This window comes from Anser anser (assembly GCF_964211835.1).
Source record: "Anser anser genome assembly, chromosome: 6".
NCBI classification, from domain to species: domain Eukaryota; kingdom Metazoa; phylum Chordata; class Aves; order Anseriformes; family Anatidae; genus Anser; species Anser anser.
In genome coordinates this window covers 36,479,379-36,505,082 of record NC_139726.1, presented here as the reverse complement: position 1 = coordinate 36,505,082, position 25,704 = coordinate 36,479,379, and the positions used below count along the sequence as shown (strand labels likewise).

Here is a 25,704-nt window from a genome sequence, read left to right as displayed (position 1 = left end):
TTATTTTACGTTACGCATAGCCCAGAACGGTTCCTAGAAAAACATGAAATGATTGGAAAAAAAGAGTGAGTATGCAACCCCTTCCCATCGAGATCCGTAGTATTTGTCACTAAGGAGAAGAGCTGTTCATCATTTGTTTCCTCAAAGACCCCAGGGAAGGACAAAGGAAAAAGTGCCGCCAAACTATCCTTCATATTTTAGAACTTCTACCAGCATCCACAATGATCCGAGATCACAGACAAAAGACAAACCTTAGTCAGAGCTGAGGACTGGATGCTGTTGCTGAAGATGGCTCGTGCAGTGTAACAATGATGTCGAAGAAAATTCCTCCTGTTTACTTTACTACTACATGATGGCTGTAACTTAACCAGCCTCCCTTGGCACAATGGAGATTTTTGGATTAAACGTGATGTGTGGACTTTCAGTACCCAAACCCAATCTTTTTTTGTTCATTTATTTTGTGATAGACATTGTGTTATTTATCCTGTAATACCGTTTGAGGGTGTAAAGGTCCAGCAGAGCACGCGCTGTACATGAACTGCAGATTGGTAACCTAAGTTAGCTCTGTTAAAAAAACAGTCTCACTAATTTTGTCTCACTAATTTCATTTCACAGTCTCACTAATTTTGTTCTACATATTTCAAAAATCCTGTCTCCCTGGCACCTGAGATCTCACTTCAGAAAGTTAAATCTTTAGGTCAGTATGTTTCTTAGCTTTCCTGACTTAAAACTTAAGCCAGACAGTTTGTTAAGCTCCAACATAACTGAAAATATCCCTGCCTACTTGTTAATATGGCGTATAAACAGGAACAAAGCCAGGCAGCCACAACAAAAGTTTGAGTTTGGCTGAAGTGAAACAAAGACATCACCTTGTACCATGTGTAAAACCGCTTTTGCTCATGATGCACCGACACCTTACTGCAAGGGCAGGCACATTCTCTGTGGTGGAAGAAAATCTATCACCTAAGATCAAGAAGACACCAAGATAAAGACTTAACCACATTATTTAAAATGCCAGCCTTGAAAAGTGGCAATGTTGTTTGATCTGCTCCAGGCCATAACTGCTATCTTGTTTTAAAAAGCGTGGCAAGCTACCTTAAGAAAAGAGAACTCCTGCATTAATCCCTCCTTGAGAACAGAAATCATGGCATTTTTGCAATTTAGCTTAAAGGAATGCAACCCTGTAGAAAATCATAACTATTTTCTGCATATATTTTATATCTGCCTCTGAAGAATCTTTGTAGCTGATGGTGGCTCAACCACTGGTGGAGGTAGAGAAGAGAGGAACTCAAGGCACTGTTGTTTTCCCCCCCTCGTCAGATGCACTCTATGCATAGGCATCAGACATTACAGCTATCAAAGAAATTTGATGAAAGGTAGCTATTTTCCACAGCACCCTTCATCCTAGAAATTCTGAAGAATTTCCTGCTCAGATCTCCCATTTGTGATATGAGAGCACCCGCCCGAGGAAGAGGCATTCTTGAGCATCGTGCCGTGGAGAAGCGCTCAGACTGGGGAGCTGGAAGGTAAGTTATGAGAGCAACCAGGAGATACTACAAGGAGCCAGGGACCTTCACCTGCTAACACCTAGTGTCACAAGCTTTCAAGAATTACAAAGACTGAGGCAAAAGTTCAACTGTTTTTGGCTGCTTCATCCACATGTTTTCTACTATGGTGGATAGACAAGTTCAATTTCCATATAAGAAAATAATAATAAGATAAAAAAGCAAACAATTCAACTGTTAAAAAAAAAACAACAACAAACTACACAGTTTCTAATCCTAAATTGTCATTCAGAGGATGCAACATCATCATAGTGATTTCCATTTTAAGAAGGGTGTTTAAAAGCCTTTTGAAAGATACCAGTTAGCAGAAGTAACAGAGAACGTACCTAACCGTGACAAAGTACATTGCTAAGGAAGAGGAAAAACTCCCGGGCGGCTTTGGAAACATCCTTTTTGTGCTAAGCTTTCAAGCGTACAACAAAAATGTGAAAGCCTTACAAGAGCTAAAGGCACATCTCAGACACTGCAGCACACACGGCGTATGTGAAACAGTAATTGTTTTGAGATTTCAGACATATACTGTGCTGTCATTTGAAAAAAAGTGATGGATGAGAAACTGGAAACCTCAGGGAATTAGTAATAGGATATAAAGCATTTCACCTCTAGGTCACCAGTTCAAATTCAACCAGGTTGGTAGCGACCAAAAGTAGTTACCATCTGGCAGCTGTTCTCTGGCTGATGTAAATTGAGTTGAGGGTCTCAGCGCATTTCCTAGTGGACAGGTGTCCACATCACAAAAAACACCATAATTAACTCTCTGTTTGGCTTTCGCTGCAAAGCCACTGAGCAGTGAATGGAAGAAAAGACTGAACTGTATTCCAGGTCAGCATGAAAACACTTTGGCTGCAAAGCACTGCAGATTCTTAATCGTAATTCCCCTTTATCTTTTAAAACACAGATTAGGGAAGGAGTCAATTTATCATCATTACATTAAAAGGAGTAGCCTTTCCAACTCACGAAAGAGCTTGAGTGCTGCTGTTTCTGCTCAACGTAGATTTCTTTTCAACATGCAGCTACGACAGAGTTTGGAAGCACAGTGAATGAATCTGAAGTGCAAAACCATTATTAAAAATGGTGAATTTACCCTAATGCACGATTCTGGTTATTCCATCCCTAAATTTATATATATATATATATATATATATATATATATATATATATATATAAAAGCCCAGTTACTACAGAAAGCAAACTGTTGTTGGACTAATGGATACAGACTGGGGGTGGTCAAGGCTGTCCTGTAAGAGGAGACTAATTGTAAAGAAAAAAATTGAGAGTATAGCAGAGAATAACATGGCATTTCTTCACAAAGAACTGAAATGGTAAGTAACTGCAACCCAAATCAGGCATCGCATACATGCCAAAAAAGGCTGTTTCCAAATCTTACGTAAAGCTGATTTAAATCATTAAGAAGCATCTCCCCACATGGCACATGCTTCAACTCATCACCCGATGGCATCCTTCAGTTTAAGGCCAAGCACGGCCACAAAAGGGGTCCGGGTAAGAGTAACACCCACCGTTACAAGGGCTACGAAGGGGATCACTGGCACCCAGGAGGTCTGAGCCACGTTCCCCTCACAGAACGAGCAGCGAACAGCTGGGGGACACAGCTGGAGCGGAGCTGAGGTTCAACCTGATGGCATACCGGGGCATTTCTCGAACATCACTAGCTTCTGAGACTGTCACAGGCTACTGATGCCGTGCAGTAAAGAGCACAAAAGCTGTTGTTGAGGGGCAGAGCCCTGCGGCACCTACCGTGAAACGCAGCCCGAGCCCGTAGGTGGCCAGAAGATGGCATCTCGGGCTGAAGGGTTTGACGTGGTTGAAGCGGTAGCTGACTCCGGAATGTTCTTCGCACGCCTTCAGATAATGTTAACTTTAAATAAACTTGCTGAATACTCATGTAAATTATTTCCATTTGGCTGTCTCATTATTCAATATGCTTTCAAGGAACATGGTGATGAAAGAAGAAAAATACCTCTTTCTAACATAACCATACTGGCAAGAGGATCAACATTATCAGTATTCAAAGAATGTCTTGGCAGGATAAACCTTCATAAAAAGAAGGAGCACTAGCTAATCCAAGTTGTCAAAATAGCAATAGTACTTCAAGGGTTGATCTGCAAAGTGATTCATTATTTATTGCTAATGCAAACAACAAAACACTCTGAGCAGAAACAGCAACCATTTCCTATCAGAAATTCACTGACGAAGAGTATACAATAAATAAACCCTGGGAGAATTGATAAAAGGAGATCTATTTTTCTTGCTAGAAAACAACTCAAAGGCAGGAAGAGCATCGCTCTTCACAGAAAACAAACCAGACATTTAATGGATATATTTTCATTTGTACTAACACGGATATGAAGTGAGGCACAACAGCAAGAAAAAAAATCTGGAAATTTCATTCAGAAGCATGAGATGAACACCATTAAAATCAATGTAGTGGAAATACAGCATGCAATGTATTGTTGATCCTAAAAATGCATATACGTTCAGCAGCTCAATAAGAAACCTGATTTTCCAAAATGGATTTCTTCTAGATTCATTCAGACAACCATTTTCAGATGCCTAACTTCAGACACGTTAATGAAACTTTCAGCCTCATTACATTACATATTCTTCCTCAGTAAAGTGAGAGCTATACTTTCTTCCATTCTCCTTTCATTTCTTATAAAATACAAGACTTTAAGAAGGATTATGTTAAAATATACTGCTTTTGTTACTTATTTTCAAGATCTTTTAAAAACACGTGTTGTACTACCCTTTCTACTTTTTTTAACCCATCTTTCCTCGTCTCCTTCTGCAGTACCTCATCTCTGCTACCTTCTTGCTCTTTTAAGCCTTGGAACCTGATCTTACTCCTGACGTGTATCATCTTCTATTGCAGCAGAAAGTATTGGCGCAGCCTCAAGAATTTGGGATTCTAGGAACTTGTTTGAATAATTGAACATACAATTTTTTTCAAGTAATATATAATCCATGAGCTCCATGAAAAATAAAGCTATTCTAAGAAGTTGATTCCTGGTACACGTCAAACAAATACAACAGCCACCAAAAAAAAAAAAAAAAGACAACCTGATTCAGTAGAGTATTATCCTAACACACACATCCTGTAGGATCGCTATAGGATATGTATCTTCTGATCTGAATTAGGAATTGTAATGACAATAATATTTAGCATCTGAAGGAAAATGAATTAAAATTCATATTCTGTGATGTTATGGTACAAACAAATGCACGTAGACTTGTTGAAAGTAGTTATGCACTGGAATTACACAATTTCAAATTTCTGAAAATACATGATGCAATAGGCAATTTTTATTTTGCAAGGAATTATAGCAGTAGACACACAGGAATATACATTCAAAGAGTTGTTTGTTTTAAATAGTTTGAAAATCATTTTAAAACAGTCTTGAAAAATATTTTAAAGCAGTTTTAAAGCACAGATAGACTACACTTTATGATTTCTTTGGCCTTTGATATTTCCAGCTCAGCAATAGCTACTGAGCGACCTCTTGTGCTGAAAAATGTCTGAGCAGTTTTTTTTTTTACTAGTTTTTATTTTAAATAAATTAAATTAACGTAAGGCCAGCAGTGCAAAATGAAGAGCCCAAAAAATCAGCACCACTTTTGCCATTACAAATATATACTGCCTGCAGATAGCAGTTGTACTGATTTACTTTACCAAATAAGCCTACCCAAACATGGTATTGAAGTATTTACTTCTGAAGCAGAGAGGATAGGCTGCCTTCACATATTCCCAGCAACTGGAAACCAAGTGGTTTGGAACATGGATGCATCACTTCCTAAGCTACATTGAGACTACTGCCTGAAATGAGCTTCAAGTAGCCATTAAACATTTTTTCAACTACTGCTACCCTCCCATGGCAAAGAACGTAGTGACAACTAAAGCAATTCTCCTGTCTCTTCCTTTCTTTTTATACCAGAGGCTCATGCCAAACCATGTAATATCCTCTATTCCTAAGACTATTGGTCTGCAGAAGTATCACACATGCCATTCGATAACGACCCTTCATAATTCTATTTTTTTTTGTTTACATGATCACAATGACCATCAGTTCCTATAACATACACATCCTGATCATTGCTTTCCCCCCTTCAAAGTTTTTTTTCTCCAGCTTGCTGTTTTCCCACACTTTGCAGTACAATTGCACGATCAGAAAACATTTCACTGTCAGAAAATATGTTTGTATGTGTACAGAGTTAACCTGGTGACAAAATATCCCTAAAAAGCATTTCCCAACCATTACCTCCAACAAAACCAAGACAGCTTACAGGACAGCAGTTGCATTCCTTCTTGTTCATCAGCAAAAGGACAGGTTGGTAGAACAGAGCCATTTACATCTTCATGCATTAATTTCAGCTTTAACTGGGTTTTAGATACCACAAAGAACTTAACAGTGATGTTGCAAAATGAGATCATGAAGTCCACTAATCATTGAAAGAACCATGCTATTGGGTCCTTCCATAAATTTTCAAAGCTAACAGCTTGCAGGAATCTATTTTGCCACCTGAGCACAGCCAACATCAAAAACATGCAATGCTTTCTATCTCAACGTTTTTGTTGTAAGTACCATGAAAGAGACATGTGACCAACTTGCACATTATTGTCATTGCATTAAAATAGACATTAAGAAAAAAGATACATAATAGCCCAATCAAGGGGGATGAAATCAAAATGCCATAGAAATAATTTGTAGCCTGTCACTAGCAATCTCACCACTGCTCCCCTTCTCATTTTTCCACTCCTCAAACATCACTGCTTCCTTACCCAAGAGAGCCATTCCTATGCCCTTCTGCCAACATCCACAGGCATCAATAGGAATTTCCAAACAGACTGGATCACGCAAACTCTGAAAGTAACCATGCAATAGATGTCTAGTTCAGCAAGGTCAGCTGAGCAACCATGCTCTATACAGTATGCAAGGCATTTCCCAACACAGTGTATCAAACTTAGGATCTGTAGTAGAAGATAAGCTACAGTTGCCCCACAGGGGAAAGAAAGGTCAACAGAAGGTACTTTTGATGTACTGTACTAAGCCCTTGCAGTAACCAAGAACCATAAATATAAGCCCCAGCTTAACCACAGAAGACTTATACCACATCCATCAGAGAGGGCAAAAACCAAGCCACCAATTAAATATGAAATTAGTTTTATTAACCAACATTTAAGACCAATACTGTGAAGCACTGCTAGATATGTCAGCGAGCTTAACACAATTTATGAAGTAAAAAATCCTGATGTGTCTCTGGTTTCAAGCTTTCCGTAGTCTCAATGAAATACCACTGAATGTAGTTACTCAGCTTTGGAATACTAATTCTGTAGCCACAGGGCTAGCTTTTTGTTTTTCACAAGATCTAGACTTTGATATTTAGAAATACATACCTAAATATTATCAAAGCATGTTATACAACTCCAGAAACAGATGGACAATCTGTTGTCTTTTCAAGAAAGCACAGTGTAATTCACAATTTCCCCTGAAAGGGAACTCCAGTGTGAATGTTTGGTTGACAACAAGTAACTGATCCAAACCGATCAATAAACAGGGAAAATAACAAGGTCAACAAACAGAAGTTTAGAATAGAAAAATTGCTGAGGGGTCTGGCCACGAGATGTCACTCTCGACTTTGTGGCAACTTGGGAATTCATCAGTGTAACTTCCCTCTGGTGTGTCAAAAGCAGGAGCACAGCCAGTAAAATTAGCTGTGGGAAATTGAGGTCAGGTAAAGGAGAAATGCTTGAGGTGTCACCTTCTGTAGCTGTGTGTTCAAATTACTGCTCAGTAACCTGTGAAGTCAAAACAGCCTCCAAGAAGCCTCTCAATTTGTTCTCTCAATTTCAAACAAACTCAGCTAAAGCTTGTTGTTACAACATGTTACTCTTACACCAATGTAGCAAGCTGTTTTGAAATTTTTAGCTTTTTTAAATAAAACCATCGTTATGCATTGAGCTCTTATCTCTTAGCACACAGCAAGCTACTTGTATGTGCTAGGTTAACACTTGACTGGGCCCTTTGTCATTGTAAGATCCGAGCTCTCTGTTCAGCGAGCACCAGCTAAAAATAATGTCTATACTTCATACATCTATCCAAGATATCTGTTGGAGCAGACCAAAAGGCAGATCTGAGCCTGCGTTTTACAAGTTTAAGATTAAAATCTGTAACCATCGTAAAACATACATATATAGAATGAAGAAAGAAGTGGAAGCCCAAAAGGGACCTATGATGAAAGAAAATTCCTAGGAATGAAAGATGTTATGTAACTATTTGATGAACTTCTTAAATTCCTCAGAAACTGAGCCTTAACATAGCTGACATAGAAAAAGTCATTAGTACCTTATTATGTGTAAAGATTATCCTCAGGTCTGGTTTTATGATGCCATATGCTATCAGAAGATCTTGGATTTTTTTCAGTTCTTCCTTACATTTTCTATTTGTCGAGTAAAACTGTTTTCTTACAGGAAGGTTCTTAAACAACTTGAGGACTGTCACTGTTGTACCTGCAAGCAGGTGATAAAAAACAAAACAAGCAGAAGTTACATTGAGTAAACAACTTTTTTTTTTTTCCACTTGAAGAGGACTGTATGTATGCCACTGCATACAAATAACTCCTAATAACACTAAATTACATTATATCAGCTCGAGGAGAAGAAATATACCAAGTTAGCAGTCATCTCACCAAAGTGAGTGCCAACAGACCTCACAAGCTTTGCCTCCCCTAAGGTACCTCTGCTCAAGGTGCAGTACCTGACAAAGAGAGGGGTATCAATCTACCAATACAACCATAAAAATTCCTAGTTGCAAAGTTAGATAGATGCCACAGAATTCATTTTTCAACAGCAATCGTTTTACAATTTTGACAAAACACACAGCAACGCAACTTACAGGCTCCAGACCAGGATTTCCGGCTGTGGAAAACACTGCAGCCTAAATCCTAAAAAGATTCCCTAGTTAAAATTAGCTCTCTAAGATGCAGAATTTTCAGATTCAGGCCTTTCTTCGGGATTTGTCCATTGACTGGCCCTAGGCAACTGCTTCTGACTTAACGGCTCCCTGCTGCCAGTCAGCAGACTGACAAGGAAGAGACAGGTCTGGCAGCCAGGCGCCCCTCTGGGTGTACAAGGCACTCCATGCTTCAGAGGGGAAGAATATTGACAGGCAGCTTCTGTGGCTCAGCTGGGACGTACTGAGGGTGAGAACAGAGGTACCTTTACAGACAGGCAGCAACTGCTTCCTCAGAAGCCCACCTTTGTCATAAGAAAGGAGCAAACAGCATCTCTTCTGGGAACATAGACCTGCTGGAGTGTGTATGTGAGGAGACAACGCTGTCTTTAACAGTCCTCACCGGGCAACAATTAGCTGAACTGAGCTAACAGAAGAACAAATGCTACCCCAAACCCACACCAAGTCTGAACCACCAAGGCGAGGGCAACCTTTATCTTTCACACAAACATGCACAAGGATTTCTATGACATGCCCTTCCCTGCAGGTTAGAAATAATTGAGGCTTTGCTTGGTTGGTCCTACAGCCACGCTGCTTCCGGCTACTCCCTCATGTATACGACGGCAACTCTTCCTCCTTTAAGCAAGGGTTTTGCAATGTACAGAAACATTATTTTTGTCCTGAACAAATCTTTCATGTATAGTCTGTGCCTGGACCTGGGGGCACAGAATTTTTACAGCTTTTATTTCCACTCTGCCAGCTTGAAGAAGAGAGTCAGAGAAGGAGATGCTAGTTTATAACTGCTATCTAAGGCAACTTCCAAGACATTCTCATGAAAACAACACGTTCTCAGCTGACAGACATAAGGCAAGAAAAGATTTCACACTCAGCCGTCAAGTACAGAACAGACATTTCAACATCAAATAAGAGCCCCAGAGAAACATAAAATACCTGTCACAATGCAACTCTAGAGCACGGTATCCTACCTTGTCCAAGATGGGAAGGCTTTTGGGAAGTTATATGCCCACTATTATCCAAAGTATATTGAGTGCTGATACTATCAGCAGCTGTCTTTGTTGTGATCAAAACCTGTAAACAATAAAAATAAACCATGTTAATCAAGGATTCACAAAGATCAGAACGGGCTTAGATAAGCTTCACTTTCACTCTAACCATCATGTTATTTTAGTCACCACAATTACATTTAATTAGTTTATAAAATTCTTCTCCTACAGGTGTTTCTTACAGTCACAGAAAACATTCAGCATTATCACTCAGTCTTTCCATCCATTTAACTAAAAGCCACACATTTCTAACAGTGTTATAAAGTGTAAGGTATCCCTGGTACCTACCAGACATGCTTCTTTGTCTTCTATTCTGAACAGTTTAAATGAACAACTAAATCAACCAACCATTTTGCATTTCCATCCTTCACGAGAGAAGACACACTATGACAACTATGTGAGATTACACAAACCTAACGACTATCAAACAAACAGAATATTATCTTTCCACACCCAACCGTATCTAGCAATCATGCTTTGTATGTTTTGTAAGCTATTAAGGTAATACACCGATCATCTTTAGCAAGACCAATCGCACACTAGAAGTTCAAATAAAACTGCAACTCCCTGAGTTCAGGTATCGAGATTTTGAATGACAGAGCCACTATGCTTTAACCACCTGAGAGACAAACGTTATCACTCCTACAGAGCTTCAGGATGTTTTGCTTTATTTTAGTTTTCGTACAAATCATTCTGAGTTCAGCCATGCCTCTGGAAAGAAAAACCAGTAATTGATTAATTGGAAATGACAATATTACAGACGTGGTTAAGGGCCAGTAGTAAAGTACCTCTGAACTGAAACTTCAGGGGGCAGTTTGGGTAGGCCAAACGCAATTAAAACCAAGAGCATTTAATTAACGTAATTACTGATCCGTGGATTAAAGAAATACCTATTAAAGTACTTAATACAGTCAGACCAACTCCCATCTCTTACGAAACGCAACCTGGAGCTGCTTAAATGCTCAGAACAGATGGCATCCTGCTCTGACAACTTGTCTGCAGGAGCCAGTGACTGAGGGCTGGCATTGTCTGTCTAAACACCAACACTTCTGAAAGCATCTTTGGAAATCTCCATCCAAACACACAACCCACTCCTGCTTAGTGCAATGCGAACATAGCCCAAGGTAGCAAGGAGTCAGGCGCTCTCACCCTCTGACACCTCTCCTGACCTTGATAGTTGACACTTCCCATCAGACACTGATACCAGAATCTTCCTGCGGGATCTAATCCTTGGGAGGCTTAGGAAGAAGAACCCCAAACTTGATCGTGGCACAGCACAAAGACAGAAAGGCAAAGCACAACGGAACACGCAGATGCTGTGCCCTTCACGTGCAGTACGAACATTTCTAAGATGGTTTTGAACTAACGTGGCTGCTTTTAGTCAACAGGTTACATCTTAAGTATCAGTACACTGTCAGCGTCAGTCCTGTTAACACAAACACGTGGCTCAGACGCAAGCAGGCTAGGGAGCAGGTTCCTGTTTACTCCTCAGGACAAGGCTAAGTTTGTGCAATTGCTGTCATACACATGTCAAGAAGCGACGTGGAGCCCAGCAAGATCCCATGACTGCCGATCACCTAGATAACATCAAGGCAGAAATCCTCACTGGAACTGCAGCTGTGTGGGCCATCAGTGCCCTGAGTGAATCCTCCTGGCCACTATCTTCTGCTTCTTATTTTGACGTACCTTAATGCAAGCAGAAAACTCAGCCATACTCTTAGACTTTACATTTTCTGTTAATGCTACAAAGGGCAAACCAGTGTTTTAAGCAATCACATATTTATCTATACCCTGACACAAAAGAAATGGACAAAGAAACACTAAACAATCCATCCCTGCTCCATTCTGGCTGAGGAAAATAAATGCGGCACTGGTGTAACCAGTATGACAGAATGGCAGGAGTGACACTAACAAGAAATCCATGTTGCTTCCTAACCTTATGACACGACTTCTGGGTTAGAGAAAGGCAGCGCATGCAAGCCAGACTGTTTGTAAAACAGGTTCCACGCAGGCTGCCAGAACAATTTGAACACCTTGCACTGATATTTTATTAAAGCTTTCACAGACACGCACAAATCACAGAAGTCCAGACACATAGCAACTGCTCACCTCTGATATGCAACAAATTGATCCCAGGGCTTCCCCACGAAAACCGTACGTCGTCAGCTTTTCAAGATCCTCAGAAGAGCTTATTTTTGAGGTGTAGTGTTTAATTGCCATAACTGGAACATCAGCGACCTTGACTCCACTGCCATTGTCTCTTACTTCTATTTTGTCAAACCCATAATTCTCCTCAAAAAGAAAAAAAACAGAAATTGATCACAAAGACAGACAAATGAATTAAGGCACAAAAAAACAGCTAAAAATACTGCTTCCCTCTTTTAATATTGCATCTCAATCTCTGTGATTTACCTTTATGCGTATGTGATACATATTTTACTGAAGTCTGATTTAAATACTTGTCATTTCAATAAACACCTGCATATATAGTTAAAACTCTGAAAACCCAGGTAATTAGAACAGCTAAACGAAAGATGGAATTCAGATTCTCTAACATCTCAAACTCAGCCCCAGCAAACAAATGCTTCCTTCCAGCTATATCATAATCTGCATGTATAAATCACACCCAAAGAATTCACAAGCCAGGAGGTTAAAGTAATTAGAGCTGCAGGATCACTAACTAAACTTCTTTTACAGAAGCCACGTGTGGCTCTTTGAAAAGATTACGATGTGACATACAGAAAAGCACGCTGTACTGTGTGGTACATCTAGGAACCTTAAAACAGGTTTTGCTTACGAAAAATGTCTTCAGTAAGTGGCTACCATGGTTCCAGAGCACGCTGACACTGTGCAGAGCACGTGATGGGTGATCACAGAAAGCTAAACAGAACTAACTTTGTTGTTCCACCTGGACATATGCTAGAAGCAGTTAATAAAAATAGGATGTACTGCCAGAGTTATTTCCCAAAGTAAAAAGTAACGTAACTCAAAACAAGAGGAAAGCATCTAAAGATAATACATATATTCACATATAACCTGCATTATGAAACATCAAAAGCCTCTGAGGTAGGCAGAGAATTATAAATATTTAGTTAATTGATATACAATAGAAACGTTGGTAGTTTTTACTTTCAATATTAATGAATATTGCTGAAGTTACCTTCAGGTGAAAAACAATGCTTTTGCTTATATTTGAGTCAACCTCCTACTGGGAAGCAACATGGAAACTATGATATACCTCAACCGGACTTAAAACACGTCAGGACATAAAAAGGGGAAATGTTCCACTCCACTGCAGTATGCAACAATGCAGGGTTTGGGTTTTACATTTTACCATGAACAACTGCCTTCAATTCTAACACTTGTTGTTCATCTGCTTTGGAAAAAAGTGAGCAGATTTATCTTCTTCAACCTGAATCACAATGTTACTGATTGATTTTCTATTTAATTTCTAATATTATTCATTTTTACTCACGCACATTTTCTTAAAATATTACAGTGTTTAATCTTTGTTTTCTGTTAACACCTTCCACTTGTGCTACATGGCCTTAATACCATGTGATGCTATGAGATGTTTATGCTATTCTAACAGACCACTGATGCCAAGCCACGTGGTTCAGCTCCCTCCTCTTTTACTCACGACTACACGGTCCCATCTCTGCTTCAGCTACGACTCTCTGAAGATCAATTCAGCTCATTAAACTGGCACAATACAGTCCACCTTTCTTGATGGTCTTTTGCATTAGCAAGATGAACCGATCGTGAGAGACAGAAAGGTCTAGCAATATCAAGCACAGGTTTTTAGGTCCTTGCTTTTCAGGTGCCTAGATGGATCAGCTGTGTAGTGTAACCTCTCATCCTGAGCTATGCTTCCGCTGAGAGCGATTTAAGTATTAGAGCTCCCACTTCTCACGCTGGAGGAAAAGGAACAGAAACAAGCGCCTGCCTTTTACAACAGCCATTTCATGTAACGGTAGCAAACCTGTAGCTAAGATCCATACTTTCTGAATCCCACTTCTGCTCCAAATACTAACATAGGCTGTTGCTCATCTTCTCTGTTTAATTACAACACGTGGGTGTAAATCAGACTTTAAAGATTAGTCTCAAATTCCTGTTGCTAGAGCTCAGACAGTGAAATTGATAAGACTGATGCCTGTGGAGTGTCTGCACTCATACACAAGCAATTATATTGCTTCATCAACAGTTTTTGGCATACTTTAACCTGAACCCAGGGCATCTTGTCAAAAATAAAACCATTGCTCTACATATGCTTACTGCACAGTCATGCTACTGAGGCAGTTGACCCTGCTGCTCACAAGGCAAGCTCCAGCGTGTTTGTCTTTCTAATAGCAACAGAGCTGAGGTTCAAATTAATAAGTAGATAACACGTAACATCTTGGCCACGGTTCAGTTTTTGATTAAATGACTACGTTTATATTGTAATGAAAGCAATATCACGTTATCTAGAGCTACAGTACAAGCTGATGTGTTCCCCAGTCTTGTGTAAAAGCTAGCTGACACACCATGCAAAGACAACACCACCTATTGGAGTTTGGTCAGCCAAGAAGTCAACAAGAATAAAACCCCAGCCAAAGCTTCCTGCTACAGCTTGCCACTGCAATGGCTTCTACCTGCAAACCATCTCACCCGCAGGTTACCTCCTGCCTATCCGTAAAAAAAAAAAAAAAAAAAGCCACTTCTGCCTTTGTTGACTAAGAAGCAGCCACAGTAGTCCTGTTGCTTAGGGAGCTTGTAGTAATTGATACTACAAAAAGACCTAACATGGACATCAACCTTTTCCACAGCTTCCACTTTCACCTTCCTGCCAATACTTTATAAGAAGAACTCAGTGAGCCAGTCTAGCAGTGAAACTCAAGTCCAACATCTTTTAAAACAAGCTATTAGTCAGAAAAAATAATTTATGAGTAAGAAAAGAAGTATTAAATAACCTGGCAATTCTTGTCAAGACACACTCAGCAGCACAAATATAACTTGTCGTTTCAGTGGGGCCTCAGAACATTAAGGGAAAATGATTTGGAACCATTTTTATTTGAGGTTAAAATATATACTTACACACAGTTATTAATACCCTCCCACCACCAAAACTACGACAGCCTAAAAAAATACACTGACAGTGGAACAACCTTCCCACCATCTTATTTTATGTATAATTACCTGCAAGCATACAAGAAAGAGGACTTACCAGTTTAACATCAATACTTGTGGCACTGGCATCCAAGGAATTTTCTATCAGCTCCTTCACCACGCTGACAACAGATGTAATCACCTGAGAGCTTGAAAGGAGACGAACAGTTTCTGCCGGGAGCTGTTTCATAGTGGAATTAGAATCAGAGAAGCTGCACAGAAAGAAAGGAGAAATAGAATATAAAAGACACATTACAAATCTGCATTTCTAAATAACTGTTTTACAGTGACTTTTAAATATAAGTAACATGTAACATCACAGCTAAGGAGTAAAATTTTCAAGACACACTAGGACACAGCTTTATCTCCAGTCAGCAAGTTTGACTTGTGGAAGAAACAGTATACAGTGGTCTAGACTAGAAAATATTATTTTAAGCAGACTTAACTTCTACCAAAAAAAAAAACAAAACCACTTCAAGAATTCAGAGATGTAGTGAGGAAAACAGTATACTATCTTGCATCTATAAAGTCTTCTCCTCTAAATTACCATAACATGTGATTTTGATCTTGCAATTATAACAGAAAAGACATTACATGGTAACCTGGAGTGCTATCAGAAATGTCTTCAGATAGCGTATATACCTAGCACCACATCTAATTCTACTGCTAATGACAAAAACTAAAAATTTTGAAACTTTACCATTTTTTTCCGAACTTTTTGTATATTTTTTCCCTGCATTTGTAATTTCTGAGCTCAGTGCTGCTGCCTGTGTTCTGCACATGATTCCCAGTAGCCAAAAATTCAAGGAAGAAACATGACCTGAAAGTAACTTCTTTGAATCTGGTGAGGGCAGCACAGTGGTGCTGAGAAAAGTTGTATTCATTGGCATTATGATCTACTGTCAGTAATAAGGGAAAAAAAAAAAAAAAACAACCAACTTCTGAATTATAACCTTACTTTTCTTATCAGACTTACTATGTTCCCTCAGGCAGCTCACTTGATTTCTGGGTCTTCCATTTGAAAATAGAGATGCATCATATTATATGCCAACAGAGATGTTTTTATCACTGGAAACACTTACAAAGGCTACAAAATTCCAGCTGTATTATAATTTGAGACCATCTACCATGAAGATTCTAAGTGGATCTGCAAGTTTTTGCATATATTGATCTTTAAGTACACAACTAGATGTAATTAACCAAGCTCCAGCTAAAATCTTTGCTGATCCTTGCAGCCTGACACAAGGAACTCAACCATAGCTTTTTCTCGTATATAAGAAAGGGGGCAGAAAGAGCATTACTGGTTCTTTGTGCCTCAAGAAGGGTTCAAGCGCTACGTCACTCCGTCTTACAAGGAACGTTGTCTGTCCACAACAGCACTCTTTACTGTGAGATGTGGAACGGCCATTATTTACACTGAAGGACAAACAAACCCACAATCCCAGTTTACTGATTGCTTCAGTCCAAGCTATCTGCTGGAGAACAGCGTGGCTGGTTCCCTGACTGCACACTCAGCATCTGTCCCGAGGATATGAGCACGTGGGGAGGAATGGAGCAAACCCAGATCTCTTCCTGACACACTGAGGACACCGGGAGGGTGTGCACAGCAAGGGACTGTGGCCAGCACCCCAGACTACCCTGCAGGGTATGTGCAGCTGATACAACAATTACAGAACACTTCTCTGCCTTGATATCCTTCTCAGAAGTGCCGCTGTAAACACAAAGGACAAAACAAATACATGGTTACTTGGAAAACAAACCAAACCAAAAAAACTAACCACCAAAAAACAACGCGCAGCGTTTTGAAGAAGCAGCAGAATTAGCACTTTTCTGAGAACAGCATCAGAAGTTTTTTCTCTTTATACTTGGCATTTACATTCCAAAGAGAATTTTCCCTTTAGATGTGGTTAAAAGATCTGACAAATCATTTTTCCACCAAACTGAGAAAGGAAAGGCACATGGGAAGATATGTGTTAAAGACTGACCAACATTAATCGTTTACATGCATTCAGAAAGGTAGGTTTCACACATCATACAGGACTTCTGTGTCAAGTGTTTTACGCCTTACTAATAACAAGTGCCAGATTGGAGCTGAGTATCTTTATTAAAAAACATTGACTAAGATGAGGGAGGATCTAAGAAGAGAAATGTTGCAGATCAGAAAGACAAGTTCTCTATGAGCTGTGATTGATGCACACGCTTTGCGAGAGGAAACAGCTCTCAGCATGCCCTTCTGTTTTGCTGGGCCCAAACCACGGTGCGCAGCCCTGCCTGCTGCTCAAAGGGTGAAAACAAGCACAGTCACATCCACTCCTTGGCCGCTTGGCACCACTCCTGGGGGTTCCTCTCTGTCAGAAATAATGAAAATAAAACACGCACAGACCCAGCCAGTAGTAGGGTCCTCCGCGCTAATCTAAAAGCAAGGGGGGAGAGCACACACACAGCACTCCACCAAACCAGAACTTCGATCCCCTGCACTGTGCAATGGAATACGTTACAAACTGCCCACAGAGAGACTAATTCAGAACACCTGTGGGAAGCAGAGCCAAAGACAAAAGTGAAATAGGGATGATGGATTCTGGGATTTGTCTGGGTTTCTGGGAGGGAAGTTCCTCTGGTACTTACTATGTACGGAAGCACATCCAACCCCTAGTTATGTTTAGCACAAAAAATAATTATTTTAGCTGAAGCCACACTTCTACTACAAGCCCTCGCTGACCGGGCATAGCTTATCTAACCTGTGGTGAGCAGGAGGGGATAACACTGCCGTGCTTTGGGACTCTCACAGACGCGACACCCTTCTCGCTGAAGCCAGCGTGCAGCAACCAACCTGCTGCGAGGCTGCGAACAAAACGCTGCGACCCTCCACCTCGCGGCCGCAGCTTCACGCCGCGCAGCGCTCAGCCTCCACTTCAACGGCCGCTGCGTTCCCGTGAGCGTTCAGCTGCGAGAAGAAGAAAAGAGGAGGGCGGTGAGGAGCGAAACGCTCACCCCGCGCACCCCGCAGCAGGCCCAGAGCCCGCCCTGGCGGTGGGGGCTCCGGGCCCAGGCCTAGGCCCGGGCGGGAGGCGGCGGGAGGCCGGTGCCGGGCGGCTTCCCCCTTCCCCCTGCTCTCTCTCGCCCTTCCCTCCCTTCTCCCCCTTCCCTGCCCTTCCCAGCCCCGCCGTGCCCCCGCTACCTGCGCGCCCGCCGCTGCCGTGGGCGGCCCCGGCTCCTCCCTCCCTTTCCCTTCCCTCCCCTCAGCCCTGCCCGGGGGCGGCGGGCCGGCCCGGCCGGCATTGCCCTGCTCGGCCCCGCGGAGCTCCCCTAGCGCCGGCAAGGTGGGGACGGGCCCGGGGGGGCTCGGGGGGACAGGGGGATACGGGCCGGGAGTGCGGGGGGGGGCCTCGTCCCCGCTCTGCCCCCGGTGCCCGGCCCGGGGAGGGGCCTGCGGGCGGCTGGGCTCAGGGCTGGAGGCTGAGGGGGTTTGGGGGCTTGGAGCCGGAGCGCAGCGCTCCTTCCCGGGGGGCTGGGGTTAAAAGGAGGGGTTCTGTGGTCAGATGGGACGGCAGCGTGGAAGTGCCCTTTTGTCAGAGCTGGTATGTCTTGTTGGCTTTGTCATCTAATGACTTCTTTGCCTCGCCGTTGGTCTGGCACCTGCTCCGCGCCCTGCGCTTGCTGCGGCGTGGCTTTTGCCCCCCAGCCGTGGAGGTGGCCGGCCTCTGGCCCTCCGGGTGTACGGGCTCCAGGTCCGTCTGGGGACAGGGAGCGAGCCCGCTGTGCGGGTGGGCAGGGTGGTTATTTCGTGCGCCTGAATACGCCTGGGTTCCTGTCAATAAGAAAACACAGGGATACAGTAAGCAGAGAGTATGTTCATCTGATTAAACAAGAAACGTTAAGAAAAAACTATGTCAAAATATAATAATTTCTGTCTGCATACTCACTAACCAATGATGCTTTGTCCTAGCAAGGTGGTAACAATCTTATTTTACAAATCTCAAGTCATGTGTTCCTTGCACATGCCCGTTTTGTAATACTGTGCAACAAGTGTTGATTAGAATCAGCATTGCCCCAGTTCAATGTCAGGTTTGTCGCATCTATTTTTATTTTACCACCTCTGCTAATGTGTGTATTGTACATATTACAGTGCATTATGCTGTAATACGACAGATCTTACAGGGGTTTACTATACTAAACAAGTACAAGAAACAAACTTCCTAAAAAACACAAACTATTTCTGCCAGTTAAACAACTCTTCTGTATGGTGATTTAGAAGAAAGTTAAAAGCTCTCCATCACAGTCCCGTAAATAAATATAGTCTTACAAGTATAGTGTCTTGCAAGTCATGTAAGTATGAAGTATGCAGCAACTTTTTAAAATAATGATTACAAATTTTAGTACGCCAGGCCAGGAGAGTCTCCTCTATTAACCTGTGTCAATTTCCCAAAAAATTAAAATCACAGAATTGTGCTGTATGTGTCTGTGTATGTCTGTCACTTAGAAAAATTCTGAGCCTGTTGGCTGATACCAGCCAGATAAAAACGTCAAGGTAAGAGTTCCAAAATCTGCAGAAAACTGACAAAGGGAGGAGGGAAATCTGAAATCTGCACTTTGCTGCAAAAGAGCAGGCCTAAATTAACCCTTATTCGGTCTTCCTAGCAATAGGTTGCCAGGCATTTGGTAAATGCAAATTTCCTGCGTAGCCTTAACATGAGTGAGAAGTGGGGGACAATTGTTTGATATGGGAAGTAGGACAGAACTGTGGATATTGTAGTGGCAGGAGAAAGGAATTTAAGTGATGAAAATTACAAAGATCAGTGTCGCTATAGGTTTGCACCTTCAGCTTCTAACAGCACGGCTTACTGTTTTTTTTAAACATCCCTGTTGTGGTAGGCCTGGTGGTGTGGGTTTTTCGTGTGTGTGCGCATTTTTTTTAACAGTCCCCAGCAGCCTCTTCGTAGTGACTTCTTTATAAAACTTACCTGAAGATCTTGACTTGACTTGAGATCTTGAAGATCTCAACTTAGTCACCATGTTCCTTCCAGACCTACTTACTTAAAACGGTCTTTTTCCTAATTCTCAACCTGCATATATATATTAGGTACCTCTATAATACAGCAGTCTCACTCTTCAAACAGTTCTGTTTTATAGGGTAAAAATGAACGTAGGAGTTGCCCACAGCGAGGTAAATCCAAACACGCGGGTGATGAACAGTCGTGGAATGTGGCTGACATATGCACTTGGAGTTGGCATGCTTCACATTGTCTTGCTCAGCATTCCTTTCTTTAGTGTCCCTGTTGCATGGACTTTAACAAATGTGATTCACAATCTGGTGAGTACCCTCTCTTGTAAGACAATTTAAAAAGTTGCTCACACGTATTTTTAGAAGCAGTTGAAGAGAAAAAAGCCTGGCTGTATGGATAATAAAATCCATCTAGCCAAAACACTTTCTCTACATGACTTATCTGCTCTTAAATGGGTTGGCACATTTTGGGAGGAGGATTGCTTTGGGTTGAAGCAGAAAAGTTATGACCTATTTCTTACGTACTAAACATATCTAAGAACTGTAAATGTAATTATTAAAAATAATATTTTCAATTAATGTTTCTGCATAAATCTGTTCATATCCTAAAGTGTTTGATTTCAGTACTTTAGATGATGCTTGTTCCTTGAATGGAAGAGTTTGCGTACTTTTTTTTGTTTTGGTTTCTGGTCAAGCTAGATAAAATTTAGCTCTGAATGACTTCAGCACACAACACTGTAACTATACATGACATTAAAAAAAATTATATTTGAAAGTGATGGGAAAAACTGGACCGCATTGACCCATGCCCTGAAAATGATTTGTTACTCAGTGGATTGTGATTTGAAGGATGACTTCGGTATGCAAAAGCATTTGGAAGCTGAAAACCTTGAAAATCTTTCTGCCTTCTCTCCCCAGGATGCTATAATTTCGTTGTAACTATTTAAATAATGCAAATACGAATATTGGTCCTGCCAAGCTTAGAGAAAAGAAGGCTGCAATGCAGCAATTTATATTGTACTTGAGATTTGCTAACACAGCTTTCAAAGGCTAGCAAAGAAGTCTTGACAAAAAGATATCTTCTTCCTTATTTAGGAAAATGATAGTTCAACTTGAGACTGAGGTTAGGTAATATCCTCTATAATCCTGTAAAATTGTTTTTATTTTTCCTTGAGCCTTTCATTTAAAAAAAAAAAAGGTTTAATAATAGCAGGGTTGTAAGCATTAGTAGAGCATTTCGTTCATTAAATTTGACAATATCAGAAATGCCTGACTTAGGAAGATACTAACAGAAGCAAAAATTACTAAATATTTCCCAAATACCTTACTAAATTAATTCAACTAGATATAATGACAACAGGGATGAGAGCGTGCACTGGCAAGTAGTTTTCTAGTGGAACACAGAAGATGACTATAAACCATAGTTCGGATATTTCAGCATTTACGTGGCAGTTTTTTGTTGTTGTTATTTATTATTATTGAAACAAATCCTTAGATGCTTTGATAAAGATTTCTGCTAGAGGAAAACTCTTAGCTGACTTTGAAAGCAATTTTGGCGGTCCTTTGTGTAAGTATCGGTGCAAAATGTGTAGTAAGCATTTGGATGTCCAAAAAATGCCTTTTTGCTTATTAAAACTGAGATGCTTCAAACATCATGAATATTACGCAAACTAATTCTCTTCTGGTAGTAGGCCTCCAGTTAGGAGGCTGTTTCAAAAGAAGTGTAAGAAGACATGAAGTGACTTGCTCAGCTTTCACCTCCTTTACAAGACTTCAGAAAAATGTGATTTTTCTGTAAAATCTTTCTCTAATTATTTTTCTGGGTGCATAAGAAATAAATGCACCTGAAAGAAAGAAAACCGAAGTCTTTGATATTTTCTGATAGAGACTCTTGCTTGGAGTTGGCATACTGTTTTTGATAGAAGACGAATGTTTGTTAAAATTGGAAAGTTTATTCGTTTGTTGAAACTGGACTTTCCTATGCCAAATGAAGGGACTCAAATTTATCTTTTAGAACCAAGTAGCCGTGGCATCCTTCCATCATATAATAGAAAAGAACAATCCAGTGTGGTTCAGGAGAAATAGCAGAGATGGACAGATGGCATTCAACAGACTGCTGGTAGTCAGCTTCAAAGTATTTGAAGCTAGAGGGGGACTAAGAAAACTTTCAGAAGTTCTTGTAATATTGCCAACATTCACAGATAGATTTTTACTTTGTGCAGACTCTACCTTGTAACTCAATTTAAGACTGTTAGGAAAGCAGTAATACACATTGGTAGCCCTAAAGTTTTTACAGTACTTGTTTAAATTCTGTTGATGTCATGCAATCTTTGCCATCTGATGTAGAAGACGAGGCACTGGATTGCATGTCACAGACCTCGGCTTTAATTCTGAATCCGCCACTAACTGCATAACTTTGGGCAAATCATTTCTTGTCTTTTCCTTGCTCTTCTGTAATTTGTTCTTTCAGGTTAGCTGCTCTTCTGGGTGAGAATTCATTTAGTCTTTTTTTTTTTCTTTTCCACAATGCATTGAACAATGTCGCAATTATATAATACAGATAAAAGTGCCACTGTATTCACTTTTTTTTTTTCCCCTCAGGGAATGTATGTCTTCTTGCATGCAGTAAAGGGAACTCCTTTTGAAACACCTGATCAGGGGAAAGCTAGGCTACTAACACACTGGGAACAACTGGATTATGGAGTACAGTTCACATCTTCAAGAAAATTCTTCACAATCTCTCCTATAATTCTGTGAGTTCTAAACTATATTATGATGATTTGAGTCATAAAACCATGATTTCAAAAGCTTTGATTAAATGAGCTGCAATTTACCTGTTAAAGCATTTCTCTCTTTTTTGCTTGTTCGTATCTACATCAAAGATGTAGGGAGCATGTATTTACAGACCATATTATCAACAGTCTTCCTTCCTGCAGCCTTCAGTACTAATTCATGTACTGAAGTTGAAATTTTAAAACCCATCCCATTAATAACTGTTTACAAAATTAGAAAGCTTGTGAGGAAAACTTACTATTAACCCTCAAAGTTCTTTAAGAGATTTTGAAGTCACAGATATTGAAAAGCTAAACTAATTGCCTTTAATGCATATACATTACTTTACAGCTTTTATTAACCATTTTGGATCTTGTGAGTTATGAGGGAAGTGGCAGTGCTCACTGAATGAGGTCCATGGTATTGCATGTCAGTTGTGCTTTGTTCAGATTGTCTTGTTTACACTAGTTATGTAAATAGACTGATTGGAAACTCTACACCACCTGTCTCTGTTGACAAAAGTATGGTTGCATAACTGAAAGAAATCAGATACGTATTTTATATCCAGTCCTAAAAAGTTTTTCTGTTTTTCTTATAAGGAAGTTGTCCACTGGCTTGGCAGGGTTGGGGGAGGCGTGAGGGAAGATATGGTATTGTGTACAGAAAGTTGTTTCACAAAGGATAGAATATGAAAAAAATACATATAACTGTTCAGATAATCCTCTCTTCAAAGATAGCTTCCTGCTTGACAGTGAGAATTTTGTATTCCTAACACTTGTATATGGTTCTCTTTGCGCACCAAGAATGTATAAGAAGCTGAATAAACGTCTCCCATTTGCTGGAAAAACAAACAAACCAACCCAAATGTGATAACCCTACTTCTGTGACTAGTTTTTGCAAAAAATAAGATGAAATTATTGGTTCAATGTGTAAAAAAGTATGTAGTGAATTGAGTTCTGAGGCACATTCCCTCAGTCTTCCAGTTAAACAGGCTGTGGACTAGCTTTAAAGCAAATTGTGTTGGAAATGCATGCCAGATGGGAAGCATTTTAAGATCACCCTGCTCACAGATGTGCTTAGCAGAAATGAGTTTTGCACTGAAGAATGTCAAATGCTTTGTCACTGAGTTTGCAAGGGTAGCTGAAATGCACATATTTTTGGTAACAGCTCTCATACCATGTAATGTCTGTATTACAAATAGGGCTTGGATTACTGCAGAATAATTTACTGCAATAATTTAGTATATAATTTACTGCAGAATAATTACTGCAATAGGGCTTGAAATACTGCAGAATTCAGACACTCTAACTTCAGGGGTGGGGAGAAATGCTGGAGGAAAACTCTACCTGAGAGTTGCTTTCTAGCACCTTGAGAACAATCGAAAGAAGATACTTAGTCCATAATATTATTGTATGGCGTTCTAGAACCCAAGGTGAAATACAGGAATATATCCACTGTTAGCTAGTAAAATATAACCGATTACTGAAGCACCATTTTCAAACATGCTTTGTTGGTGTATTTGTCGACAAGGGTGTCATCAGCTAAGCTTGTTCCCTTTTCCCCTGCAGGTACTTCCTGGCAAGTTTCTACACAAAGTATGATCCAACACACTTTATTCTCAACACCGCCTCTCTTCTGACAGTGCTTATCCCCAAGCTGCCACAGTTGCACGGTGTTCGAATCTTTGGCATCAATAAATACTAAGCAGAAGGTGTGATGCTGACCGACCCTGACATGGCTACTGCTTCTCGGGCAAAGGAAACAAGTAGTCTACTGTGCCGTTTGTCTAATTGTATTCGATGAGAGATGCATTTACATCTGAGATACAATTACTACTTCTTAAAGCGTTGTCTGGTGTGAAAGTTGGGTTTATAAGAAGAAGCCTTCAAATACTGAAATGTGAATTGGAAACGTCGAGAAGAAAGATTTCCATGAAGAACTGGGCAGGCCCAGCTCTAAAGCATAATCAACACTAAAGACTGTATGTAAAGTCTGGCTGATGCAAGTAAGGAAGCTATGAATAAATGCTGAAATGGAGAGTGATGTTTCACAGATGCCCAATCAGCCATGACACAAGTGATAATCTACTAAATAAATCCTGAATTTTTCCATTCAAAGGACAGGTGGGGCTATCTGTATAGGATAGTTAAAAGTAGCTGGTTACTGCTGTATGGATTGTAGATGGGTGTGTTTGTTACTGCATTGTGAAAGTTTGTCTCACAGTAAATACTGTGACGGTATAAAGTGGTGATATAATTCATGCCTTATCTGTTCTTGTGATTTTTGTCACAAAGACCGAAGAAAGTCCTTAACTGTCAGCTCAGGGGATTTCTACATCAACTTGGTAGCTCGGTTTATGTATGCTTTTGCAAGTTGTCACTCTTGTGTTTATTTCATCTTGCTTACCAAAACATTGATTTGTCTATGTGTAAATGGGACATCCTGAGAAACTGAAATGTCTTTTAAGGTGTAGCTTTTTGACTGCTTTCTCTGATACTTGACTGCTGGATTATTTTTCAGTAGCTGAGAGGCCTGTAACAGCGGGGGAAAGGGTTGCTGTTGTTACAGGAGAAGGAGCTTCATTATAGAACAATATCAGAATATTAAGAGAAACTGTGCAGATTGTAAATTAGAATAGAAGTGGAACTAGAAATAGGTGAATTGACAGATTACATGGCCTAACAGTATGCTTTTGCAGAAAAGGATATAAATAATTTGCACGTCTTGGAAAGGTGCAGGAATACTGCATTTTAGGGGTACCGTGTAGTATTGAGTAATCTTGTATATAATTAACTCTGGAACTAGAATGAAGGAGGTACAGCTAGAGCTCTAAGTGCTGTATCCTAGCCAAAAGGATGAATTTTTAAGTATACCATGTGGCTTCCAGACAAAAACAACTCAAGATTTGACAGAAGACTATTTAAGACTTCATTTAAATTTTGGTTGCAATGACAGCCAGTGAGAAGGAGGACAAAAAAAGCCCAGTGGTATATTTCTTTTCTTGCTAAGAGAATGTTCTAGCAATGTGTGATAAAGATGTTGTATAAAAAAAAAAAAAGTCATTGGAAGTAAATAATCTTATTTGTGCAAAAAGTGGTAACTGGCTACTTTTATAATAACATCCATCACTACATTACACTAGCCCTTCAAAAATGTTACTGAAAATCCCTGTTTTGTGCAAAAGTGCCCAC

The 25,704-nt window shown here is 40.3% G+C and overlaps 2 protein-coding genes across 14 annotated transcripts in view; one reads left to right on the top strand and one right to left on the bottom strand.

Moving 5' to 3' along the window:
- The window catches only part of PMS1 (PMS1 homolog 1, mismatch repair system component), a 45,935-nt gene extending 27,992 nt beyond the window's left edge, over positions 1-17,943 (bottom strand). For 4 of the 9 annotated variants that reach the window (XR_014586420.1, XR_014586421.1, XM_083842880.1 and 1 more), the window contains exons 1-5: positions 17,478-17,617; positions 14,798-14,951; positions 11,704-11,886; positions 9,517-9,619; positions 7,925-8,088 (exon numbers count right to left, since the gene is read on the bottom strand). Coding sequence is in view for 7 of the 9 variants with exons in the window: in XM_083842880.1 (XP_083699006.1) it covers positions 7,925-8,088; positions 9,517-9,619; positions 11,704-11,886; positions 14,798-14,929 (582 nt within the window). In the remaining 2 variants the exon portion in view is untranslated. Of the gene's footprint in view, positions 1-7,924; positions 8,089-9,516; positions 9,620-10,743; positions 11,151-11,200; positions 11,281-11,703; positions 11,887-14,797; positions 14,952-17,477; positions 17,684-17,917 lie in introns of those variants that run through there. The other 5 variants (XM_083842881.1, XM_083842883.1, XM_083842882.1 and 2 more) reach the window with 5 other exon arrangements.
- Positions 17,578-25,606, top strand: ORMDL1 (ORMDL sphingolipid biosynthesis regulator 1). Of its 5 annotated transcripts, none has more exons than XM_083842968.1 (4): positions 17,578-17,710; positions 19,857-20,050; positions 22,343-22,494; positions 24,082-25,606. In XM_083842968.1, the coding sequence occupies exons 2-4, from the start codon at positions 19,877-19,879 to the stop codon at positions 24,215-24,217; spliced, it is 462 nt and encodes a 153-aa protein (XP_083699094.1). In that variant the 5' UTR covers positions 17,578-17,710; positions 19,857-19,876; the 3' UTR covers positions 24,218-25,606. The 5 variants fall into 5 exon arrangements, with proteins under 5 accessions (XP_083699094.1, XP_083699092.1, XP_083699090.1 ...); XM_083842966.1 differs by having other exon boundaries at positions 17,586-17,710; positions 19,870-20,050; XM_083842964.1 differs by lacking the exon at positions 17,578-17,710 and adding an exon at positions 17,921-18,059.
- Positions 25,607-25,704: the final 98 nt, after the last annotated feature.

Excerpts from the sequence above, each read along its gene's own strand:
- ORMDL1 (XM_083842968.1), top strand. The coding sequence starts at position 19,877 with ATGAACGTAGGAGTTGCCCACAGCGAGGTAAATCCAAACACGCGGGTG. Across the intron at positions 20,051-22,342 it reads CAAATGTGATTCACAATCTG|GGAATGTATGTCTTCTTGCA; the intron begins GTGAGTACCCTC and ends TTTTCCCCTCAG. Across the intron at positions 22,495-24,081 it reads ACAATCTCTCCTATAATTCT|GTACTTCCTGGCAAGTTTCT; the intron begins GTGAGTTCTAAA and ends TTTCCCCTGCAG.